Here is a 24,228-nt window from a genome sequence, read left to right on the forward strand (position 1 = left end):
TTTAAAGTGAGAAATTACATCTCAACAACAACCCCCCTTTTACAGAAGATCTTCAGTACAGTACTGCAGGCTGAGGGACAAAATGAGCAACAAAGAATGGTTAGTCTCAAAACATTTCTATACTGACAATTTACTACATAGATCACAGGGCATATAAAACAGATAAAATTTACTAACCTGACAAAAACATTATAGGAAAGCATAAGGAGAGGATAATGTATGTATTTAAGAAGACAGAATGGCATTAAAGGTTTTAACTTGTATTTTTTGGCTTGTTATCCACAGATTTAAAGAATTCCTCCTTAGAAGTGGTTCATAATTGCAGAAGTTAATTAAAAAGTAACAAAATGTGAAAGCTTAGCAATTTATTACAGCAAGCAACAGTACAGACTTTGAGCAAAAACATAGGTCCAAGCTCTTAGAATGCAAACTTTTAATGCAAAATACTTTTTTAATTAAATGAAAACAAATATTTTGACCTAATAAATAAATATGAAGTTCAGTATTATCAAACCAAGTACAAATACAGAAAACTCACTTTAATTCAGAGGCATGCTAAAGCAGTTTGAAAGAAAAAAAAAACCTTTGCAATTACTTCTGCAGGTAAAACTGCTCTAATTATTATTATCCGTCATGGCCAGTGCTTTCCTTCCCAGACAGATACACTTATTCAAACTTGAAAAAGCCAGAATGCCAGAAGTGCCTCCCCAATATGTTGGCTAAGGACTGTAATTCATTTAAATTATGCAACTGGATTCCCACAGCTGGCCCACAGCTTGGCTGAGAGCTCGATTCAATGCCAGTGAACCTGTCTGCTAATATTGTCCTGCTTGCAGAGAAGGTAATATATCCAGCAACTTATATTGAAGTTCTGACTCTAATTAACAGAGCAAGCAAATGTTGACATTAGTGACAAATCCTGCTTAATAGTTACTGTGAGACCGGTGCAGCCACCTGGCATTTTCCTGTAGCATTTTGCAGTAATAATCCTTTCTTTATTTCTTAGGACATTGCTTATAATTTGTTTTTATGCATTTTGGTTCAGTTAGAAACAAATCGGCACAAAAAGCAACCCGGATAGCAGCAGCAGCACTCCCGGCTCTCAGACAAGTAATCAACAAGAAAGCATGCAAGCAGCATTCCTGGGAGGATGCATGGGGACCCGACCATAGGAATTCTTATCCTGTATAAAGCTATGTAGCCTTGCACAAACAGCCTTTGGCATCTTGTCTCTGGCCTACCTGGACAGTAGCAAAACATGTTTATCAGACCATAAAAAGCCCAGAACCTGAACTGCAAGCAGTTAAAAACTGAAGGTCGCTAAACTGCAAAATTCAAACATGCTTCTATGCTTCAGCCACACAGACAACGATAAAACAAAGCCTCCACAACCACCTGTAATAATATGCCTATTCAGCCAGCAATTCCAAAGTACTCAGCAACACAAGGTAGACATTTTCTGCAGCTGGTTCTACATCTACATTCCTGCCAAATTGTTGTCTCGTCCCCTCTTACCTTCACATTAGTCCGGAGTGCACAGTAACATGCAAAAAACATTGCAGTAAACAAGGAGCATATGGACCAGTATTCAGCGTCTCTGCTCTGCACAAACGGTACACACACGATCCCGAGCATGTGCTACTAAGGAGCATCCGTTCCCTCTGTCAGTTTGAAAATGCATTGATCTCTGTTTTTCTGACTACAAAAAGACATGTCTTGAAGGCACTGAGTGAAAGCTACATATCTCTTCAGCAACTATATATAGAAATATGCCCAGTAATTTCAATTAGCAGAGAATTCAGCATCTGAAACTTGGACCTCAGTTGCTTTTTCTTCCAGCATTTTAAATTCAGGGGGGAAAAAGGAGGGGGAACTCAGCCAGGGGGGAAAGGTGAGGAATTAAAACATACGCAGTGAGTTACTTATATTTTCCCCTGGCTTTGATGTTCTCCTATTCAGTATTTTACAAATGTTATACACAGAAAAATGAGGAAAGGTTTCTCTTCCAAGTCTCAAATTTACTGTAGATTCTGCACTGCTTCTGTCTGCTCTTGTTAAAGATGCAGCATCCCTTTTAACAAAGACAACGTCATCAATCATGACAGATTCAACATGTTCTACTTACAAATACAGTCTCTGATTAAGGACAATGGCTGGCTGGCTTATTAACGTTTCCTCAAATGCAAGTTCAGTTCCCTGTGCTAATCTATTTTTAAATAAAAAGTCCCACCTACTCCTTCCCTCTCATTTAATAAAAATGCAGCGGACTAGCTCTAAATATCCTGAACTGCACTGTGCTCCCAGCCCAGGCACTGGACATTGCTTTCGAACTATTCTCTTGCTTGCTTCAGATTAGAAACACAAATAAAAATTAAAATGAAAGCAGAAAAATCCTGGAAGAAGTCTGTGCCCTCACATTTGTAACTACATATTCTGAATTCAAAATGCTCCAATGTCTTCCAGAACGAGGGAACTCAGAACCTAGCCAGAAGGCAAAGCTTTAATTCACAAGCACAAAAATAAAATCCAACCACTTCTCTCACTCCTGTCAACCGCTGGGATGCTGCGAATTAACTGATTGTTTACTGGGCTGCAGGGACACAAAGTCAAAGACTCAACTCTGTTTACAGCACCGGAAACCACTGCTATCAGTACTGAATTATGAAGTAATCTCTGGGAATAAAACCAGAAGAGAGGCTTTTTTTTTTTTTCCCCCCACTGCAGCAGATACTGTGGGAGGCAAAGAGTGAAAGAGGCTTTACTACCTCCTTCTCTATCAGCACAGAGCAATTTGCGTAGGATAAGCTTAACCTAATAGAAATATCTGCAGTGACTTTTATATTTCTTTAAATGTTTTATGTAAACCCCCCTGGAAATCTTCAGGAACACTGAAGTCCTAACCAAATCAGTGGGTATCTTTCTGTGTGCAATGGGGTGAACAAGCTTAAACAGAAGGGTGTGCATTTAAAGAAGAGTAAGGGGGAGGGGAAAAGACAGCAAGGTTTTTTCCAACATCTTCCTAAAGACAAGCTCTCAGAAACTGTCGTCAACTCCAAGAGAACAGCTATTTTTAGCTTGTCATTGTTTGTGCCTTTTTTTAGGAACGAAAAAGGCAGTCGTGTTTAAAGCTAGATATTGCTCTGTAACGTAGCCCAAGACAGATACTTAATTTGATCCCCAGCTCCATCTGTCATACAAATTAAGTAATTAGTAATCACAGCCTTCTTTGGCACCAACAATGACTTCCACAACAAAAGAGATGAAACCTGGTTTTAAATCTAATTCTGAGATCTTTGTTAATAATGAAACTGAGGTCTAGATGTCATAGTTCAAAAAGCTGGAGTATCCTAAATTTATGGTGGTTCAGACTTTGGCTACAGCAATATCCATCAAATAAGCTAAAACATAGTAATGTGGTGCTCAGCAAAAGCATGGGAGAATTAATTGACACATTTTTTGTCATTCTTCAAGTGAATAGAAAGTTAAAGCAATCATGGTTTATTTTGCAGTACAGTACACTAAAAATTAAAATTAGGTACCTTAGGAATTGAAAAAAAAAATCATAGATCTTGGGGAATTCTGATCCACAGAGAAATGCAATTCAAAAAAGCAGAGATGAAAAGATGCACAGTCCTGAGAAGTGAGGCAAGGTTCAGGCAAGCATGTAGCTGCATATGAAAATCAAATCCAAGCTTTCTTTCTGCCAAAGGAATTGCACAAGGTTTCAGTCAGCAGTCTTTGAAAAAAACTTTCTTTTTCTCAGTCCTAAAGAAGTTAATGGTTTTGGGTTTGGGCAAACAAACCCAACATGGGGAACATCTCACTAAAAGAAAGCAAGGCTGCATAATGATACAATTTCTGAGCGATTACCTGGACATAAATCTTCAGACACATTTAAGAAAAAAAAGAAGTAATGCAGTCCCAAAGTCTTCACTCAGAAAAAACTCCCATAGCTCCTGAGCATCTAAGATGAAAAATTACTTAGAAAATTACAGACTGACCCTCATAATACTGAGAGGGGAAAAAGAGACCCTCATGCATATGGTAGTTGCCTCCTGTAATAACTGAGGGGCATGCGAGAATCTGCCAGACAGCTGAGACCTCTGTAGAAGCCAACAAAGTTTTACTTTGCTAGCAGACTAACTCAAAACATTTCTCAGGGGCTACAGGGCTTTTTCACCTCTGCCAAGACTTTTCTTATCACAGCAGCCTAATTGTTAAAGAAAACATTGTCATCAAGGACATACAGTGTTTTATGATGACTTAACAGCTACTCAAAAGCATCACATGTTGGTGATATTTAAAGATACAGAGTCATTAAAAATGAGTGGGGAAGAAGCTCTGGCTGAGTCATCCAGACATGCCAAAAACACCAGCATATTTGAAGCACTCAGGGCCTCTTTAAACAGGTGACAATAGGGAAAAACCCTAGAGATGAAAGAAGTCATTCCATTAAAAAGAAAAAAAAAAAAAGGTTAAGAATAAAGCCAGTAGAGAGACAGTAGTCCAAAGGAGCCATACCACAGACCCTCTTTAAAAAGACACACACCTGGTGACCTGAATACTCTTAGCTAACAGAAACCGGAGCCACTATCGTGAGCTGTGAAATTCTATTGTTACTCTTTGCTCCTGTGCCTTCAGAAGGGCAGAAGGGAGCGCTTGGAAGGAAACCCTGGTTGTCTGCAGAGGTTCAAAGAGAGCAGAGGGAACATGCTGCCTTGGAAGACTTTGATCTCAGGAGGGCCTGAGGCCAGTCTGCTTCAGAGCAGCGAGGAGGGCACAGCCCTTTGCAGCATCCATCACTGCCCAGAAGAAGAGCTCAGGAGGTAGTAGCAGTAATAGTAGCAGTACCAGTAGTGGGAATGCACTGTGGCTGTTGTGTCCTGAAGTTGTGCTCAAGGACCACCACAGTGCCATGGCACTATACTAGCACACAGCTGAGAGAAGCACAGAATCACAGAATGGCTTGAGTTGGAAGAGATCTTAAAGACCATCTAGATCCAACTCCCTGCCCTAGACCAGGTTGCCCAGAGCCCCATCTCACTCTAGCCATTAACAGTGACAAGGATGGAGCATCCACCACTTCTCTGGGGTAACACTGGAACCATACTGTGGAATAACATTTTTCATCCTCAGACACCTAAGCGTTTTCAAGTTTGGGTTGTTTGTTTTTTCCAGGCATGATGGAAAGGGTGGTATTTTAAAAGAGAGTACCAACAAAAAATAGACTAAAAATGCAGTAAAGAAACCAACACTCTCCAGGATTTGCTTTATGACAGTGCAATGTCACTTAGGTGTGTCCCACTTCACTTAAGCAGCACATTTGTGGTTAAATATTTTAAGTTGGTCTTAAAAAATGCAATGAGGCAGATTTTGTGATCACCCTGAATGACCACAAAGAAAGCAAGTATTAGCTATGAAATAAAGATAAAATTAGAGGGGGAGAAAGGTCTAAAGAAGAGGGTGCATTGCTTCCTGAGTGGACGGAGGGAAAAATGACATTCCTGTCCTCCAAAAGATGGAAGAGTGGATGTCTGCAGGAAATTGGGCATAATGGTGGAGGTTTGCACGGCTATTTGTAGCCCATGCAATGCTTATAATTATCAACTCTGACAATCTGCGTCACTGGCTTTGAGTAGCCAGGGGTGTAATTCTCCCTCTTTTCACAGGAGGTACTGGCTTGTGCAGTCGTGGCACTCTGGCTACAGTCATGCTCCATCACTTCCTGTCCTTGCACACTCCAGTGATACAATCTATATAGCATCCTAGTCCCGCATTGCCTCAATAACTCTGATTTCAGCACAGGAGCTCTAAATTGAAATGATTTTTCTCTTTCACCCATTTCTATGTCATAAAAAAATGTTATTTTCCACATCTGCAAGAAGCTCCTTACAGTGATATCCACATTGAGGGGTGGGATATTGAAGGAATTGTTGATATGGACTGCAGGTCAAGGGTGCTGTAGGGCCTACAGTTTCCAGATAGAAATTATTGACTAGAAACAGTAGATGGAATCTGTGGGGCAATCTGGAAACAACTGCAGAAAGGAGAATGTGGAACAAAGCCCCAGTTGGAAAGAAATCTTTCTTAGGCTGTGTACTGCAGCAAAGCCTAGTAAAACATGACAGACAGAGGAACTACATCAGCAGATTGAACTCAGAATATCTTATAGTTTTCATAAAGAGAAAGAAAAAGACTGAACAGATTATTTAAAAACTCTCATCCCCAGTACTGTAAACAGCTCTCTGATATCCTGGCATTCTGATGCGTAAGTTGCTGTGTCAAAAATTCTTCCTCACTTCCAGACCAGTAAACACCAAAGACCTTGCCCAGGGCTGATTTAAGTTAAGCCACAGTTTTCCCTTTAAACTTTCTGTTCCCTTTTTCCTGCACAATCTTCTTAATACATTTGCCTGGCTTTTGAGTATTTAATACTTTTCCTCTCAAAGGCCCAGGTCACTGTTTTCTGTCTTATGTGGTTGCATTGATGAAGGTTTTGATCACATATAAAATAAAACCATATAATTTACTTATAAAATAATTCCTTCCAATATTAAAATTTATACATATTTCATAAACCAGGCTTTCTAGTTTGTATTTTGTAATTTCAGTCATAAGGCCATTTATAACAAGCAAATTTAAAGAATAAATAAAAAAAAGTCAAATGATAAGTAAAAAATTAGTGAAGAATGGCCTCATCCTGTGAGTCTTTTCTATGACTGTAAATTTGTCAGGACAGGTTTCCTCATTGTTTCTGATGACTTTAAAACAAAATAATGAGAAAAAAGGAACAGAGGTTCAGAAAGAAAGAATTGGATTAAGCTTCATCTTGATTTACTCAAAGCCTCATTTTTCCAATCCTGTACCTGTAATCCATGGATCAAGTTTATTTTACACCTCATCCTATACAGCTGATTGAGATGACATAACCCCTTTAACGCCTCAATTGAGACACCCAGGCTGCAAAGACTTTTTCAACTCTGAGGATCCCCAGTTGAGTTTCCTGGATTTCACTCAAATTGATTACTGTGATAACGTGTCTCCACAATATGTGTTTCATTTTGTGACTGTGAGAGAAAACCTGACTTTGTCCTTGACCTGAATTCCCATGATAACTCCTCACAAAAGGCATTTCCATTCACAGTCACATTAAAGGCCATGGCAATCTGGAACCTTAGGAGATTATCTAGGCTGTTTTTCTTGCTGCAGAAAGATTAACCACACACAGTGTTCTTGGCAAATGGTTGTCCAGCTTCAAAGTCTCTCATGAACAGAATGAAACTAGTGCTTCAGTTGGTCTTTATTTTTAATCTGGAAATCACAGAAACATAGAATTGCTAAGGTTGGAAAAGACCTCTAAAATAATCAAGTCCAACCATCACCATAGCACCACCACCATGTCCACCACTAAACTGTGTTCTTAGAGTGCCACCACATTTTGAACACTTCAAGGGATGGAGATTCCACCACTTTCCTGGACAACCTGTTCCAATTCTTGAAAACCCTTTCAGTGAAGAAATTTTCCCTATTATCAAAGCTAAAACTCCCATGGTACTGCTTGAGGCCTTTTCCTTTGGTCCTGTCACTTGTTACCACGAAGAAGAGACTGACCCCACCACACTACAACTGCCTTTCAGCTAGTTGGAGAGAGAGATAAGATCCCTTCTCAGCCTCCTTTTCTCCAGACTAAACACCACCAACTCAACAAGACAAAAAGCTTAAAATATTAGTAGCCTTTAGATGATTAGAAGCCTATGCTTGTTTTGTGCACAAAAAAATAATTTACCATGATTTTTTGAAAAACTTGGGGGAAAATGAAACTTGGGGAAAATGATGCCTATCTTGTCATGATTTCCATCACTCCCCAATTATGAATTAACATTTTACTTTTATAATTTTTGAACTATAATTTATGAACTAAGCTTATTCATTTAAGCATAAAATCCACATTTCCATGGTAACAGCATGAATGAAGAAGGAATGAACTTCCAAAGTTCAATTGCATTTATTACAGTACTTAAAAATAAACCTCCAGCAATTTCACTGAGGAAATTGCGGTGGATTTTTTTGTAAGAAAAAAATAATTTAAATTAAATCTCTCAATGTTAACTTGTATAACAACAACTGGATGTTGAATTGTACTTGATAAAGACCTGTGTGTGTCAAAGCATTTATTCTTTGTACTGTGACTTTAGGTGAGGAAATTCTTTAAAGGGAACCTATAGTTAGATTAAGAAATATGATAAATTTTGTAGTACTGGGAACAAGTCAAGTTTCCATGAAAACACATGTTTAGGGGTTTTTTTTGAGTTTTTTGTTGGTTTTCTTTTAAATGTAGACAGTATTTTCATTAAAGAAGTGAAGTGTTTGAATTTACACTACAGAATACATGGATGGATATTCATTGGCCATGGTCTAACTATTCCTCTTCATTCCACTGATAACAGTTATTAGCTTAATATATTAACAAACTTCAACTATAAATCTTTTCAGTAAGATAACCACCTTGTTTTAAAAATATGTTTCAATTTAGCTGGTTCTTGAAAAGTAATTTCAAGCCTGCATAGCATTTGAAAGCAAAGGATAATTAATAAGGGAAACTATTTACAAGGCAATTAGTGCAATTTTCTGCATTTTACTGATTTTAAGTGATGAATCAAGATGTTTCTAGAAGCCTTATGTGTTAAAAGCAAACTATTAGGCTCAGTAAAGAATAGGTTAGAACAGGTCTAATTACTCTAATAATGTGCTAAATATAGCAATTTTTTTTCTTTAAAAAAAGAAAATATTCCAAATAAGTATATTATAAACATGAAGGAGCAAAAAACCTTTTTGAGCAACCTGTCTCTGTGAAAATCAGTAAAATGGTGATGAATGTTACATCTGTATGTCCTCTGGAACCTGTTACTCCCAACATATAAAGGCATCTTGCGACCTAGATACTTTTTCTTCTGGTACTATCCAATCTGTAAATACATTAAAAACATACTAGCAGCAAAATTAAACTCAGCACAAACCCTTCCCATGACTGATTGGGACTTTTCCTGTAGAGTTTCACCAATTATTTAATTCCTTACTTCAGCTCCTCTTTTATTCATCAAGTCAAAATATTTTCAGCTGTAGTACAGATGTTCACGGGAATCAGTGAGATGAATCCCATGGTCCTGAGAAAACTGGCAGGTGTGGTTGATAGGCCACTCTGCATCATATTTGAAAAGTCACAGCAATGAAAGGACACAGTGACTGGAAATAGTCACAGCAATGAAAGTACCCAGTGGTTGGAAAAAGGGAAATATCACACCAATTTTCAAAATGAATAAAAAGGAGGACCATAGGAATTACCAGCCAGTCAGCCTCACCTCTTTGTTTGGTAAGATAATGGAAGATACTTGGGAGTTATGTCAAGGCATATGAATGGCAAGAAGGTGATTCCAGACAGCCAACACAGCTTCAGAATGCATAAATCACCCCTAAATTATCTGCTGGCCTTCTACAATGAAGTGATAGAGTGACTGTCCTGCTGGATAAGGAAAGAGAAACTGATATAATTTATCTTGACTTCAACCAGGTCTTTGACAGGGTCCCACACACATCTTTGTCTCAGTTAGAGAGATATGATTTGATGGATGGTCTATTTGATGGATAAGGAATCTGCTGGATGTCCAGCTGCAGTCAGTGGCTCAATGTCCAAATCAAGATCATTACCAAGTGGTATTCTGCAGGAGCCCATGCTGGCACCAGCACAGGTCAGTTTTTATTAATGACCTAACCAGTGTGACAATGAAAATCTGCACATAACATCAATCTGAGTGGTACAATGGATATGCTAGAGGGAAGGGATGCCATAAAATGGGACATCGACAGGCTTGAAGAACTGTCCAATGGAAATCTCATGAAGCTCAACAAGGCCAAGTGCAAGATGTTACACCTAGGTCGAGGCAATCACCAGTATTAGGGATTAATAAATTGAGAGAAGCCCTGTAGAGGAGGACTTGGGAACACTGGTGGATAAATAAATTAACAGGAGCCACAATGTGCACCTACAGCCCAGAAAGCCAACCCTATTCTGAGCTGCATGAGAAGCATGACCAGCAAGCAGATTGACGGACGTGATTTTGCCCCCACCTACACTGCTCTCCTGAGACCCCACCCAGAGTGCTGCATCCAGCTCTGGGGCCCAGCATTAGAAGGATAAGGACCTGATGAAGTATGTCCAGAGGAGGCCATGAAGACATTTGGAGGGCTGGAGAACCTCTCCTATGAAAAACAGTTGAGAGAGTTGGGCTTCTTCAGCAAGGAGAAGAAAGAGTTCCAGGAAGACCTTGCTGAAGTCTCTCAGTACATAAATGGGGCCTATAAGAAAGCTGCAGAGGGGATTGAGAATTTCACAGGGTGCTCCTGATAACTGCTGTTGAGAAGACAAATCTCAGCAGTTAGATCCCATTTCTTTTGGAGCTGTAATTAATGGCATCATGATAAAGAAGCTTTTTGGGTTTATTTTTGATGGTGTAAGGATGTTCCACATGTACAGACCAAACAATTATTGTCATGTTTTCCTTTTCTAGGTCCAAGGGAATCTCTCAAATGTTGTGGTCAAAGTATGGTTATTTCTTTCTGGAAATGATTCTTTTTAGCCCCTACAGTTGTGGAGAATTTGGCACACAAACACATAATTTTTAAATGTCCTTAAGAGACACAAAAATATTTTCAACAAATTTACATCTGAATAGAAACTTTTTATACTGCTAGTATCTAAGCACTTCTATTATTTCCCAGCAGTTAAAGAACTCTTTTTTGCCAATATTATTTAAGGAGTTCCATTATTTCTAAGTAGTTAGAAGTCTCCTTTTAAAATACCATGCCCTGCACATTTCTTCTAAGCATCTCCTCTTCTCACTCCAATACTCCCTTGAGTCACATGCAGTGGAAATCAGATAAACTCAGAGAATGTCTTTAGTGAAATATCTTGTAAAATGTAAATTACTGCCATAATCTGATGATATTTCACAAGGAAGCTGACTTTAGCACTGCTTCCTCTGTAACTATTTATAAAAGCTAAAAATCTCTTCCAATCTTTCTGGCTATGGGGCTGTCTATAAACATTTTCTTAGTACTTCTATATGCAAAATTAATCTCAGAGTAGTACACAGGGTCAGTATCTCTTGCATGGAGGACAAGACTGAAAGAGACATGCATGCTGACAGCAGAATACCAATTCACTAGAACCATATTTATCCAAGAGGAACATTTTCTATTCTCTCAATACTTTATTTAAACAGTTTTAGAAATTGCAGCCCTCTTGACCCAAAGAAGCATGTCCCATTTCACACATTAACTAAAAATATCATCAAATCTCTTAGGAAAACAAAGCCAGAGTCTCCTGTCAATCACAATATAAGTAATCTTTTTCATTTCAACAGGGTCATAAATATCTACAGTCCTATAAAATATGAGAATCTGGCACAAAGAATAAATAAAATCAGACTAAAGTATGATATATGCTGAATGAAAGTCTGCATCTAATAAAGCCAACACTAAAACCAACCTTCTTATTAACTTCAAGGAATTTCACTAATGCTCTTTAAGGTACAAAATACATTTAATGCACATCCACAACAATGAGTGTGTGTGTAAACCTGTTATAAAGAGTCGATGTTCCTTTTTCTTCTTTTGGCAGATTATCAGTTCTACTATAGCTGTTCTACAAAAGCACAGTAATAGAGTCTGAAAGTATCTTTCTCTGTCCTCCTTCCATCATCACACTCAAATTGGAGTTCACATATCGAAATATGCTTTAGGAAGTGTTTGTGAGCACTTGTTCAGTTTCAATGACTGGAACATCGAATGCAGTGCAAGAGACTCATGCAATTGTCAAAAGAGCACTCAACACAATATTCTCATCTGAACAACCTCATATACATTTGCAGTTATTGGGTAACTTAAATACAAATGTTTTGATTTGGGAAACTCCTACATGAAGTTTACTCCTATAAACACTGCAAAAATGATGGAAAGTATATAAAGAGTGAGGGATTGCTGAGAAAGTCTGGGAGTCCTGATATAGATGATAGAAATATTGTGTGGGCACAATAAGGAAGGGCAGGTGGGCAAGAGACCTTTCAGCTTGTGCTTATCAATCAGAACCAAAGCAAGGCTACTGAGAGTTGTTACTGACTCAGTAAGACGAATCAAACTGGACTTTAAGAAGATATTCCCAAGAAAGGAGGAGAGGAGCATCTGTTGTGAGAGGTGATTCATGTCTACAAAAGAGAAGAATGTAATTGGGTTAATCTTTTGTAAGCTGGAGCAATGGAATACTGCTATGTTGCTGTTTTTTTATAAAATCTGAGTCTGAAGAGAAAGAAATAAGTGTAGTCAATAAAATAAGCATACACCACAGGAAGGGCTTTTTTCCATCCTCCACCAAACTAGTACAAGAATGTAGCTCATCTCCCCACCTGTGATGACGTCTAGTCCATCACAAAAGCTGTGATTCAATAAGGTAATGAGAATTATATAATAATGGTTGACATAGAGTGTGTGTGCATTCACAAGTTTACCTTTGTAAAAAGAATATATCTCATTAAATTCTCATCAGAAATGTGCTAATTAATTGCTGCTGCTGTATATGGTGCTCTGGAAAAACAAAGCAAACCACAAAGTATGCTAAATGCACAGACAATTGCAGTCTGCTGATTTCAGTAAATTCCTGGCTAGGAAGTTGGGCTAGATGATGGCCAAGTTCTTCTAGACCACATGCAGATGTATCTTCTAATTCACACGCACAAAAAAAGCACAAGACTGGAACAATCTGGAAACACTGTCAACTCCACAGTTGTTACTGCCTGTAACAGAAAACTGTCATTTTATACTTCTGCTTTCCATTTTTCTCTGCTTCTTCCTCTATGCTTTCTATAAATAGTGGCATTTCATGCCAATTAATGAGATGGGGTTTTGAGAGATGTAGAAATTCTCAAGCTACAAGTGAAGCTGTTAAAACCCACAATGAAGCTGTGCAATGCTCAAAAATGTTGTCCACCTGAAAGAACAAAAACTTCTAAACGTATCTCAGTACTTCTGATGCACTGGCTTTCTCTGTCATTTGACAGCCCTCTGCACTGAAATAGCTGGTTGAATATTTAAGAATCAACATCATGGTATTTCAGTGAAAGGATTATAATTATTTTTTCACAACTGCATAATTTCAGTGCATTGTGAAATGCAGCTTCAGTGGGTTTCCTCACGCAGCAGCGTCCCAGTGTCATATTGAACAGTTGTGTCTATGGCAACATGTTCCTATTAACATAGATCTCCTACATCTACCATCATCTCTGAAATTTTTTAGGTAATTAACACAGAACTCAATGCTAATTGGTAAAATAAGAATGAAAATAGAATTTCATGCATAAAGCAGCTTCTGCCTACATATTGCTCTACATATCTTAAACAGATAAAACCTTTTTTTTGCTTAAATAGAGCTGGGAAACATTGGAGACCAAAAGAGATCACCATTTCCTTTCCATTTCCTGGCTTCTGCTGCTACAAGACAGATCTGTTTATTGACTATTACATTATTGCACAGCAAATATCACAAATTACAATGTTATTCTACAGTAGAAGGCAAACTGGTAGCAGTCAGAGCCCAGACTGAAAGCCAGAACTCTCAGGATCTCTCCTTCAGTTTACTAGGCATGGTAAATAGGCGTGCCCCTCAAATTTTCATTGGCAAACTTGTATTTATAGTATCATTCCCAGTAATAACTCTCAAAATGTCAGTGTTTTTTTTTACAATGCTCAGTCTTTGCTGTTGCTTTACAGCTGCATATTACCTTTTAGTAAGGACACACTTTGGTCTGCAAAACTTTGAATGACAAGTATAAGTAAGAGAGGTTAATATTTTCAAGTAATTTCTAGAGATTGATTTGGAATATTTGATTTCCTTAATCTGAGCAAACACACCTCCATGCTCACTGAATCTTTGAGTTCTACCACCCACAGTGTGCAGCTTTGTGCTCTAGCACCCAGAGCATTTCTCAAAGTATTTTGCCCTATGTGAATGCATATATTTGTACCTTCCTCTATCACAAGCAGCATGCTTGATTTTAAGAATGGAACTCGATATTTTTCACAACCCTCTCAGAACATATTGAAGACATCTCTGGGTTGGCACCCCATATTTCTAGGGAAAAAAAAATCAAGCTTCCAGCACTGCTATATTCTTAGTAAAATACCAAACTCAATGAGATGCCATTTATGAATATTTTTTTGGACTTCCCATTAGATTACATCATCAACATACTGATGTCTCTGTCCAAATAACCTGAAAATTATTGTGCTAATGTTTTCTTGGTATGTGGTTTTACATTCCACTGAGCCATAGGCATTAATGGTAGCTATGCAGCACCCAGAACAACCTCCAGAGTCTTCAGCTTGGCTATAAGAAGAATCTTTCACTGCCATACTTCTTGTTTTACTATATTATCTTACATATAGCATTTTACTACATTATTTTCAGCTACTCTACAATCCCCACAGAAAACCAGTGAAAGGCATGAAAGAGGAAGGAAGTTTATGCCCTCCAGCCAAATTTTCTGAAGAAGCCTCTGACAGTTTTATGCCTGGTACATAATTCAGAGATATGTAGGTAACATGTAAAAAGGTCCAGCTGCAAAAATAGGACACAGAAAGAAACTGGTAAAGGAATACACTTTAAGAAAAAGAGTAGCTGCAAATGAAAAAACTTAGTAGAGCAGTAGCTCCTTACTGCCCTTTGCAGGCCAGAAGGTGACTGTTTTGGGCAACAGCTCTTAGCTCTTAAGACTTGGTTAAACTCCCTGCTTTGCCATAGGTACACACTGGTGTGATAAAGATGTTCAACCTACAACATCTCAGTGTCATAAAAATGCAGATTAGCTCATGAGCATGAGTCAGTTTTTTAACACTACGGGATTATCAAATGCTATGAATACAACCACAATAAAAGCAATGCTAAATCAAGTCTACCTAATCTCATTTAATTTGGGATATCACCTGACACCTAAAATCTAAAGTCTCAGAATCACCCAGTCTAACAGTTCTGCAGGTTCTCCTAAAGTGTGAAAGCCTTTGGATGACTAAATTAAATTATTTCTCCTAATTCAGTCTAGGCATTATCTTCATCTTTGGCATATACTTAAAGCATGTATTCTAATAAACTGGTAATTATGTCCAACCTAAAACCATCTTGAAGCTCATGTATAGGGATACAACAACTTAGACCCTAACTAAATCCTTCTTTGACCTCTGTCTAATTATCTCTAAGAAGCATAAAATCTAGATGAAGTGAACACTGCCGTTAGCATGACAGTACTGGTGCAGCACCAGAAATGATGCCATTTTTCACCTGAGATCCTTGTGTTCGGATCATTCACTTGGGACACCTTGGACAACTCACCATCATTTTCAGAGAAGGGCTATATGGCATGCTGCAGAGTGGATAGACTTTTTATAATGGTTTCCCATTACTCACAAGGGAAAATAAATTTATTTATGGTAGGCAGAACTTATCACTGTCTCTCCTCTCAAGCAGATGTCAAAAAATTAACCAAGAGAGAGCCCAAGTTCAGCACTGGAATTAGGTTGAATGCAACTGAGGGAACCATGATAGGAAGTATTTACTGGTATGATATAAGTCACACACAACTGTATTATTAAGTTAAAAAATTGCAATCCAAAAAATGTTTTCAGTTAATTAAACAAGATTTGAATAAATTAAAACCTTTCTATAGAAATTAAGCCAATTGACTTCACATATCAAACCATCTGTTTGGTGTATGAATGTGAAGGAAAAAGGTTCTTTATGTGTGCAGGGAAGGTTAATCAAAACTGCATCCATCTCTACATATGCTCTGCTCCCTGAAAATGTGATCAATCCCCTTGCTTTCCTCCCAGATAGGTGCAAAAATGGATGCAGGAATGAAGGAACTCCTTTCCATCAGTAATGCAAGAGCTTAGTCACCTCTCAACATTCAGTCCAGAGGCCAAAATAGCCTAACCTTGAGAAGAAATAGCCATGATTTATGGACAAAGCAAGTGGAAAGACCAGAAAATAAATGCATCTGTGTGGGGGAAACCTGATAGCCAACACTGTGATGAACTGTCAGAGGGCAGAGCTCAGCAACTGCCTGACAAAAGAGTGGAAAGCCATGAGGAATGTCATAGGCAATCCTGCACCAGACTTGACTACAAGGATATTAGACACTCTAGACACTAAATTAAACTCTAAGCATTAACCAGAGACCATAACAATTAACCATATGCAAGGAGAGCTATTTGGGAGAACTTTAAGCCTATCATTCTCTCTTTAAAAGCCTTAACAATGAAGGCTCTCCATGAACCAGAAAAGGCTGAACCAGTCACGGCATCAGGTCAGGAACCCAATAGCTGCTAGGTGAAAAAAAATAACCTTCAAAAAGATAATTCAAACTTGTCTGCTCCAACAGCTGTAGGCATCTCTTATCTCCTGGAAGCTAGAAATGCTCAAATCCCTTCATTAAAACAGCATCCCAGACATCCCACTAAATGTCTGGGATCTGTTCATTGTGTAGATGCTCCCATCCACCTGGGCCTATACTAATTCAGGACACATACATATCTTCCCAGCGTTAGTTGACGTTGCATGGCAAAAGCAGGAAAAGCATCATAGTTCATCTTGGTGCTGAATAATCTTTTATGTAATCTTCTTTTCTGGAACTGGGAGTTTTTTTAAGATAATGTGCACATTGTCTGGAATTAATGTATGCACAGCAGTTTTTCAATGCCATTTAACACTATTAGTCAGGCTCATGCCAACTAAATACGTTTCAGTAGATTTCAGACCAGATTTCTGCAATGCAATCTCTGTCGTATTGCTTGTGACAAACATTTGGAAACTTCAGTAGATTTGAAATATGATCACCCAGAGTATCTTAGAGTGCTTAATGCACTCTAAGAATAAATTAGAAAAAATTGAATAAATGCAAGGAATAAACGAATTTTGTTGGGTTACACACCTATCCCTGAACTTTAAATTTTCAGTTCTGATTTCAAAGTACTCAATAGGATTGCCTAGGAGCTAGTGACTAGTGATATTACATGTGTGAAGAACTCCAGTTACCTCTAAGTGCATGGCTTCAATGAGTCCCTCAGAGAACTTCACTGAGGGACTCATTTTTCAAGCAACTTGAAAAACCTCCATTTTTCTTGTATTTTGCCCTGTGTAATGTGGGAGGAAAGGAAAAAATTGCATTTGCACCATCTTTGCAATTTGCTGAATTTGTCTACGCCTATAGGCAAAATTGTCCTGGATATTGCAAGAACATATTGGCTACCATGATAAGATAGCCAATGGTCTCAATATGTTAGTATTTACAAGGCTGGGCTCAAAAAAAAGAGGTCAGGGTACAGCGTCATTCCAGGCACTGTAACCCCTCTGTCAAGCAGCCCTGGTTGCTGTTCAGTGTAACTACTCTGTCAGTTCTCTGTGATGCAAGGGAACACATAGCTTCAATGGCTCCACCCTGCAATGCAAAAGAAACTTCATCCTGGATGGCTTTTGCCATAAACTTTCTCCTGACAGTTCCCAGAAGCCAGGCTGGATCGTTCACAGAAAAGAGAAGCCATATACCTAGCAACAGCTTCCAGGTATAGCTGGAATAAATGTTATATAAATCAATTAATACATAAGAAATCTAAATAAATAAAATATGATAAGGAAATCATCGTGCCAGAAAGGGGCAGCAAATGGTAATAGGGAGATTAAAAGGGATCACTTCAATTTCAAAAGCTAATATGATAGTAATTCCAATGATTGTAGCTTTGATTTAAATACCAGATCAGTGTTCAGAATCAACTGACCTCTCTCAAATGTTAAGCTAGATATGTACTAATTATGTTTTGGGGTTATAAGCAATAAAAAGCGCAGGTTTGACCCAGGTGTCCAATATAACACACTTTTTGAAAGCAATATCCACCAGTCTGCTGTAAGATTACTGTGGTTCTAAAACTGCATGGGAAAGGTAATTCACATGGTGAATTTATCCACAATAAAACTGCAAGGCAAATCTTGCCTCAGACAGCGAAGAAATAAAGAAATCAGTTTCTGTGGTTCTATGTCATAATCACTGCAGAGATACAAATATCACAGTGGTTTGGTTTTCCCCCAACCCTTAATATACCTTCCTCTATTCATTCTTCTCTCTTCTTTTGGCTAGTATTTATTCCCTGAGGCAAGGGAAACTAACGCTTGCACTTCAGGTTGATGGGAAGCCTTTCTCTTCCCACAGGTCCAGAGACACTCACCCTGCAGCACCCACATTAAGCCCCTTCACCACTTGATGGTATGGAGATGAGCAAAAGTGGTCCACAATCAGTTCCCAGAAAAGCAGCACTTCTTGCTCCACAGGACCCAGCTGCCCTGTTTCCCACTCCTTCATGTGGCAGAGGCTCACAGGTCTGGGGAGCAGATTCCCAGCCACCTCACTACACTCAGGTTCTGCACAGGACCCAGAGCAAACAACAGCAACCCTATTTTCTCATTTGAAGTATCCAGCCTTACTCCCAGTCTCACACATGCCTTCACATTTGCTGTGACCCAGCAGTCTGATTTCACAGAAATATTAGAAAGTGAATTATGCTTCTGCCAAAATGATCCTCAGACTCCACACTCCAGCATACATTGATATTGCAGCCTGCAGAGTGGTGCACTGGTATCTGTTCCAGCTCTAAATAAGCCAGCTGAGATACTGGAATTAGTTAGAACAGCATGGTGTTGCCCACAGGTTAACTTTTTACTTCCCAAGAGGATAAATGAGCCTACAGCAAACATATCCTTGACTGCAATCTACATGCAGAACTGTGCCTCCCTGCTGTCCAGCACACTGTCAGAAAAGATTCTCTCAGAAACTGAAATGAAGTAGTTTTGATCTCTGCAGCTCATTTCAGCCCTAACATGTCCCATACCAGAGGCAGAAAGTGGCAATAAGTAAATTCAGTATAGGCAGAGCTCCCTCCTTCCCAAGATGACATTCTCCCTGGGGGTCTCCAACCAGACAAGGCAACACGCAGCACAGAAGGGCATTAGACTGGACAAACTGTTTCTGCTGTGTAATCAAGTGTTTAAATAGGCTACAATGCACATGTGCACAATCCCATAAATATTAATACACCTGTAAAATGATTAGGCACTCTTTAGTCCTCAAAAGAATACCATTGTTACAACTAGGTTTTTCCCGTTGTTTTTGTAGTGAGACAGAAGCAAAACACAGAATAGGTCACATATGACAAATACTGTAACATCATTATTAATCTCAGCTCCTTGGTCTGACATGGTAGATGGAACAAGAGATCAGTGATAAGAACACTAGATTTGAATCTCTGACAAATCTCAAGTCCTTCAAAAACTTTCCCAAGGTTTACACTTGCACACACAACCTCTTTCAAGCAGTGTCATGTCTTCATGAGTTTCTTACCAAAAGAATAGCAGTGAATTCAAATAGGTCATGCATAGGTACTCTTTTAATGAAACTGGGCAAGTGTTGCTTACATGCTTCTACAAATTATTTGTTCTACACCAGTCACACAGTGATTGTTTTCTCTTGATATTTGTTTAACCTGTGAAGAGTCAGCAGCAGTTTATTTTGAATCCTTACAATTTCACCTTTCAGCTACAGCAGTTAATTCTAACTGAGTATCACTTTGTTTATAGGCAGAGTAGGTCTAACTCCTAGGATCAGCTCCCTAGTGGGAAACCTAACAACCTTCAAAAACCTGCTGTATTTCTTAGGGATTCCTGCTAGTAAATATGTTTGCTAGAATAACTGGAAAACAAACATGAAAGTGAAAAGCAAATTGGCAGAATCCATGGGGTTATTTGCCCAGTGAATATTCATAGGCAATGCAGACCTCCCACAATACTTTAGCTCTTAGGAATATACAATAAAACACTGAATAAAAATGTGTCATTATAGTCTACACATTTTAACTTCTTTTCCTGACTGTTAAACTATATTAATTCAAAAAACCTTTTATCTCTTAAGAAAGGTGGGTGAGACAGCACAGGAGAGAAGGTAGGAGTAAGTCTGTAAAGAAGAGGAAAAATACCAAACATATTCAATGAGAACAGGCGCAGAGAAGATGGGACAGGAAGCAATTAGAGATGAATAAGGCAAATAAATGTGGATTAAAGTACCTGTGGTAATGAACTACATCTATTGAGTTTGCATAGGAAGCAGAATGGGAGGGTGGGAATGGCAGTAGTGCCTCTTGCTCTCATCCTGACTACAAAGAGATGTCCTTTTGCCCTGCTGTCCTTATGTTCACCATTCTATAAATTGCATTCATTTTCATCTACAATATTTGTAATATGTTTTTAAAAATTCTACACCAGTTCCAGTTTCTGGAACAAAAGAGATGAGAGAACAAAACTAAACCTCATATAGCAAAACTAAAATCTTTATCCTGAAAATGCATCACTAATTATCCTAAACATAAGCTCTTACCCATGGGTGGGAACACAATTCTCTGACCTAAAATATTCATAAATTAATCTCTGCTAATACACATAGGAGAAAAATCAGATCCTTGGACATTTGAGTGTTATGTATATATATTAGGGGAAAAAACAACAACTTTTAAAACCAAGAAATGAGTCCTGAGTCCTCCAGAAGGGAATAAAAGACATCTTTGATCATGTCCCTCATGATTATCACTTGGGACATCAAAAACTGATGTCTCACTGGTTGACAGAATGTTAAAATCCAAGCTTCCTTGTATCCCAGGCTGCAGCAAGGCTCTCTCAGCTACTGCATGTGATAGAATCATAGAATCACAGAATGGCTTGGGTTGGAAGGGACCTTAAAGATCACCTAGTTCCAAACCCCCTTCCAGGGACAGGGATACCTTCAACTAGACCAGGTTTCTCAGAGCTCTCTCCAATCTGGCTGTAAGTACTTGGGGGGATTGACAACATTTCTCAGCAACTTGTTCCAGTGCCTCATCACCCTCAAGCCCAGGGTAAAGAATTTTTTCCTAACATCTAGACTAAATTTACCTGCTTTCAATTTGAAGCCATTGTCCCTTGTCCCGTGAAGGCAAGCTCTTGTAAAAAGTCCCTCATCCAGCTTTCTTGCAGGCTTCCTTCAGCTCCTAGAAGGCTGCATAGCCTTTTTTTTTTCCAGGCTGAACAAATCTAATTCTCTTAGCCTTTCCTCATGCTTTTCCTTTCCTGGTCTGATCTGTTCATCCCCTGGATTGATACCAGGGGTTGCCCCAACCCAGATACAGAAACTTGCATCTCATCAAATTCCCATGGACCCACTTCACAAGCTTGTCCAGGTCCCTCTGGTTGGCATCCCATCCATCAGGCGTGTCAACAGCACCACTCAGCTTGGTGTCATCTGCAAATTTGCAGAGGCTGCGCTCAATTCTTCCATGTATGTCATTCATGAAAGAAACATTAAACAAAATTAACAGCATTAAGTAACACTGGTCTCAGTAAGAACCCCTGAGAGGCATTATCAGTGATGTCCATCAGGACTCTGGCCCACTGACCACTACCCTCTGAATGTGACCACCCAACCACTCTCTTATCAATCTAACAGTCCACTCGTCAAACCCATCTTTCTCCAGTTTAAGAGAAGGATGTTGTGGGAGACCATGTCAATGTCCAGATAAATGACTACCCTTCCTTTGTTCACCAATGCAGTCACTCCAGAGTAGTTTGCCTTGGAAGGGATTTTTAAATGCCACCTTGTCCTTGCAAAAAACAGGGACATCTTCGACTCAGTGGCTCAGATCTCCATTCAACCTGAACTTGTATCAGTATGTAAGTACATTAGTCAAACACTTACAGGTCAAAGCAGGAACTACTCAATGGCATCTACTTTCTTCTAAAGATGCGGACGCTCACCTCTCCACCTGTCCTTCATACAAGCAATTGTCTCACCACTGCACCTTGGTGATAAGTGGTTATTTTCTAGCAGTAGATCCATTTATGGGTCATTTAGCCTTTGAAAGGTCAACAAAACTGGTAACATGCAAACATAGCAAAAATTAATCGTGCCTCCAGTTCCACCCAATCAGCCTACATATTTGCATTAACTAGATTTACTAGTCGGCAGTGGTTGATAGGGATAGATACATTTCCTCTTGGAAATGACTTCATGCTTTCAAATAGAAAGAGAAATTCCTGGGTTATGTTGCTGTCAAATCCCCAGGCTGCCCGTTAAAAAATTGATGTCCTGAAAATATCCAAGGGCCATATAAAGTGTGCACAACAATCATAAATCACAATTACAGAAATGGATGTGAATGCATGGAAGACACCTGTATGTATCAATCTTAAAAGCATAAATGCAAGAGAAAGAAAGTAAATACTCCAGATGGAGCTGGTCAATGCATCACATACCACCTGGCATTTGCAAAGTCTGGCAATTTTCAAAATTGATGCCAAGGAGGTGGATCACAGGAGAAACTACAAAGCTTAAACCCAATGATATGATGGATGAGGAAAAAAAAGATGCAATCACAAAGCTTATTATTCAAGGCAATGTATATTTATGCCAGATGAAAGTCCTTCCTGGGAACAAATCTGAACTCTTTCATAAAAAGGACCACAAACTTCATCTAAGTTTCTTCATTTAGCTCTGGAAACAATGGAGACATCTTTTAACCACTCTGAGGAGTGGATTTTCTATTCCACTCCCTTCCCCCTCCAAGTTCCTGGATTGAGTATGGCTAGAGACATGCTGCTATGCTGCTGTTCCACCTAAATTTTGATGATTTTCTTTCTATATTGACATACTGGAAATCTTATGCAGTTCCCCCAAGTTAAACCAGAACAATGATGATGTTCACACCTAGTATCTTCTGACCACCTATGCTACATTAATAACATATTCATTTAGTCATTGCCAGCTATCAAATTGAATCTTTTAAAGAACTTGCAGACCAAAACTGCAAATTTGCAAAGCCAATTAACAAACATATTAAACTAAGAAAAAAGCTCATTTATGCACACTAATGATGTCACCAATATCAACTTCAATCTCTGTACAAATATTATTATCAATTAATAATGCATGCCACATACAGAGCTCTTTTCATCTTGAAAGAGATTTATAAACATTAATTAATTAAATTGCCTGATCTTTTTCATTTTAATTCTACATGCATATATATATATATATATATATATATATATATATATATATATATACACGTGTGTGTGTGTGTGTGTACATATGTAAAATTGGGGTCCAGGAAGTGAAAGGCCATTAGATGCTTAGAGACTTCAGTACTAACAAGGCAAGAGCTGAAAACAGGTTTAATTTATGCACAAGCTGCTTCTTCTTCCTAATGAATGTTTTTAATCTTCAAAGAAGCTCCCACCCAACCCAAATGATGAGCAGAACATACTCCCATTGCAACAAACTCTTTCCAAGTTGTTCCAGCACATAAGACCAAACATAACCTGCTTGTACTATTTTTATGCCATTTAAGACACAGCCATCTTCTTTGCCATGTGACCCCTCCAGGGTTTTAAGGTATGGGGTTTTATTTGGCTTGTTAGGGTTTTTTGGCCAGGGGGGATTGGTGGGTATTGTTTGCTTGTTTGTCTGATGAGAGGGATTTCCTAATTCATCTAAGTCATTTTAGCTGCTGGACAAATATCCTGTATGGCTCTAACTAAGCAAAATAGCATTACTCTTCTAGAGATCATCACTGAGATATTTTAACTTCACGTGCAATCACTTTTGCCTTATTTTCTTATATGGTCCAGCCTTGAAATACAATTCTTATGGAGCTATTAGGAAATTCCTGTAAACTGAATGCATGAATCCCAAAGGTAATACAGCATTTATCAGCTAAATTCATGCTTTTCTCAGTCTTGAGGAAAGAGCTTATAATTCATATATCAGTTAAATACTTTATGTAATTCAGCAGTTTTACATATATTTAGGCTAGAAAGTTGTTGAAATGCTTATGCAATCTTTTAAAGCATTTTTCTTTTTCACTGCCAGATAAAGGATTATCAGATGAATTATATATAACAGTGATAGTACTGTAGGACAGGTTTTATCAAGGATCATTACAGTCACTAAAAATACCATAGAAATTCACATGCTTCATCCTTGTGTAAAGTTGTTAATAAACACTAGAGATGTAAAGATGCATCAGTTCAATAAATATGAAATCTCAAAAGATTTTTAC

The 24,228-nt window shown here is 38.5% G+C and overlaps 1 protein-coding gene across 9 annotated transcripts in view; it reads right to left on the reverse strand.

The window, feature by feature from the left end:
* The window catches only part of DLG2 (discs large MAGUK scaffold protein 2), a 983,561-nt gene that overhangs the window by 722,907 nt on the left and 236,426 nt on the right, over window positions 1-24,228 (reverse strand). The window contains exon 1 of one of the 9 annotated variants that reach the window (XM_054269775.1): window positions 1,516-2,326. The exons of 7 other annotated variants lie outside the window; for them this stretch is intronic. In XM_054269775.1, the coding sequence (XP_054125750.1) occupies window positions 1,516-1,635 (120 nt within the window). In that variant the 5' untranslated portion in view covers window positions 1,636-2,326. Of the gene's footprint in view, window positions 1-1,515; window positions 2,327-24,228 lie in introns of those variants that run through there. One more of the 9 variants, XM_054269778.1, reaches the window with a different exon arrangement.

Source organism: Melozone crissalis, unplaced genomic scaffold, assembly GCF_028551555.1.
Source record: "Melozone crissalis strain CALT ecotype California unplaced genomic scaffold, PUWL_Pcris_2 ptg000008l_1, whole genome shotgun sequence".
NCBI classification, from domain to species: Eukaryota; Metazoa; Chordata; class Aves; order Passeriformes; family Passerellidae; genus Melozone; species Melozone crissalis.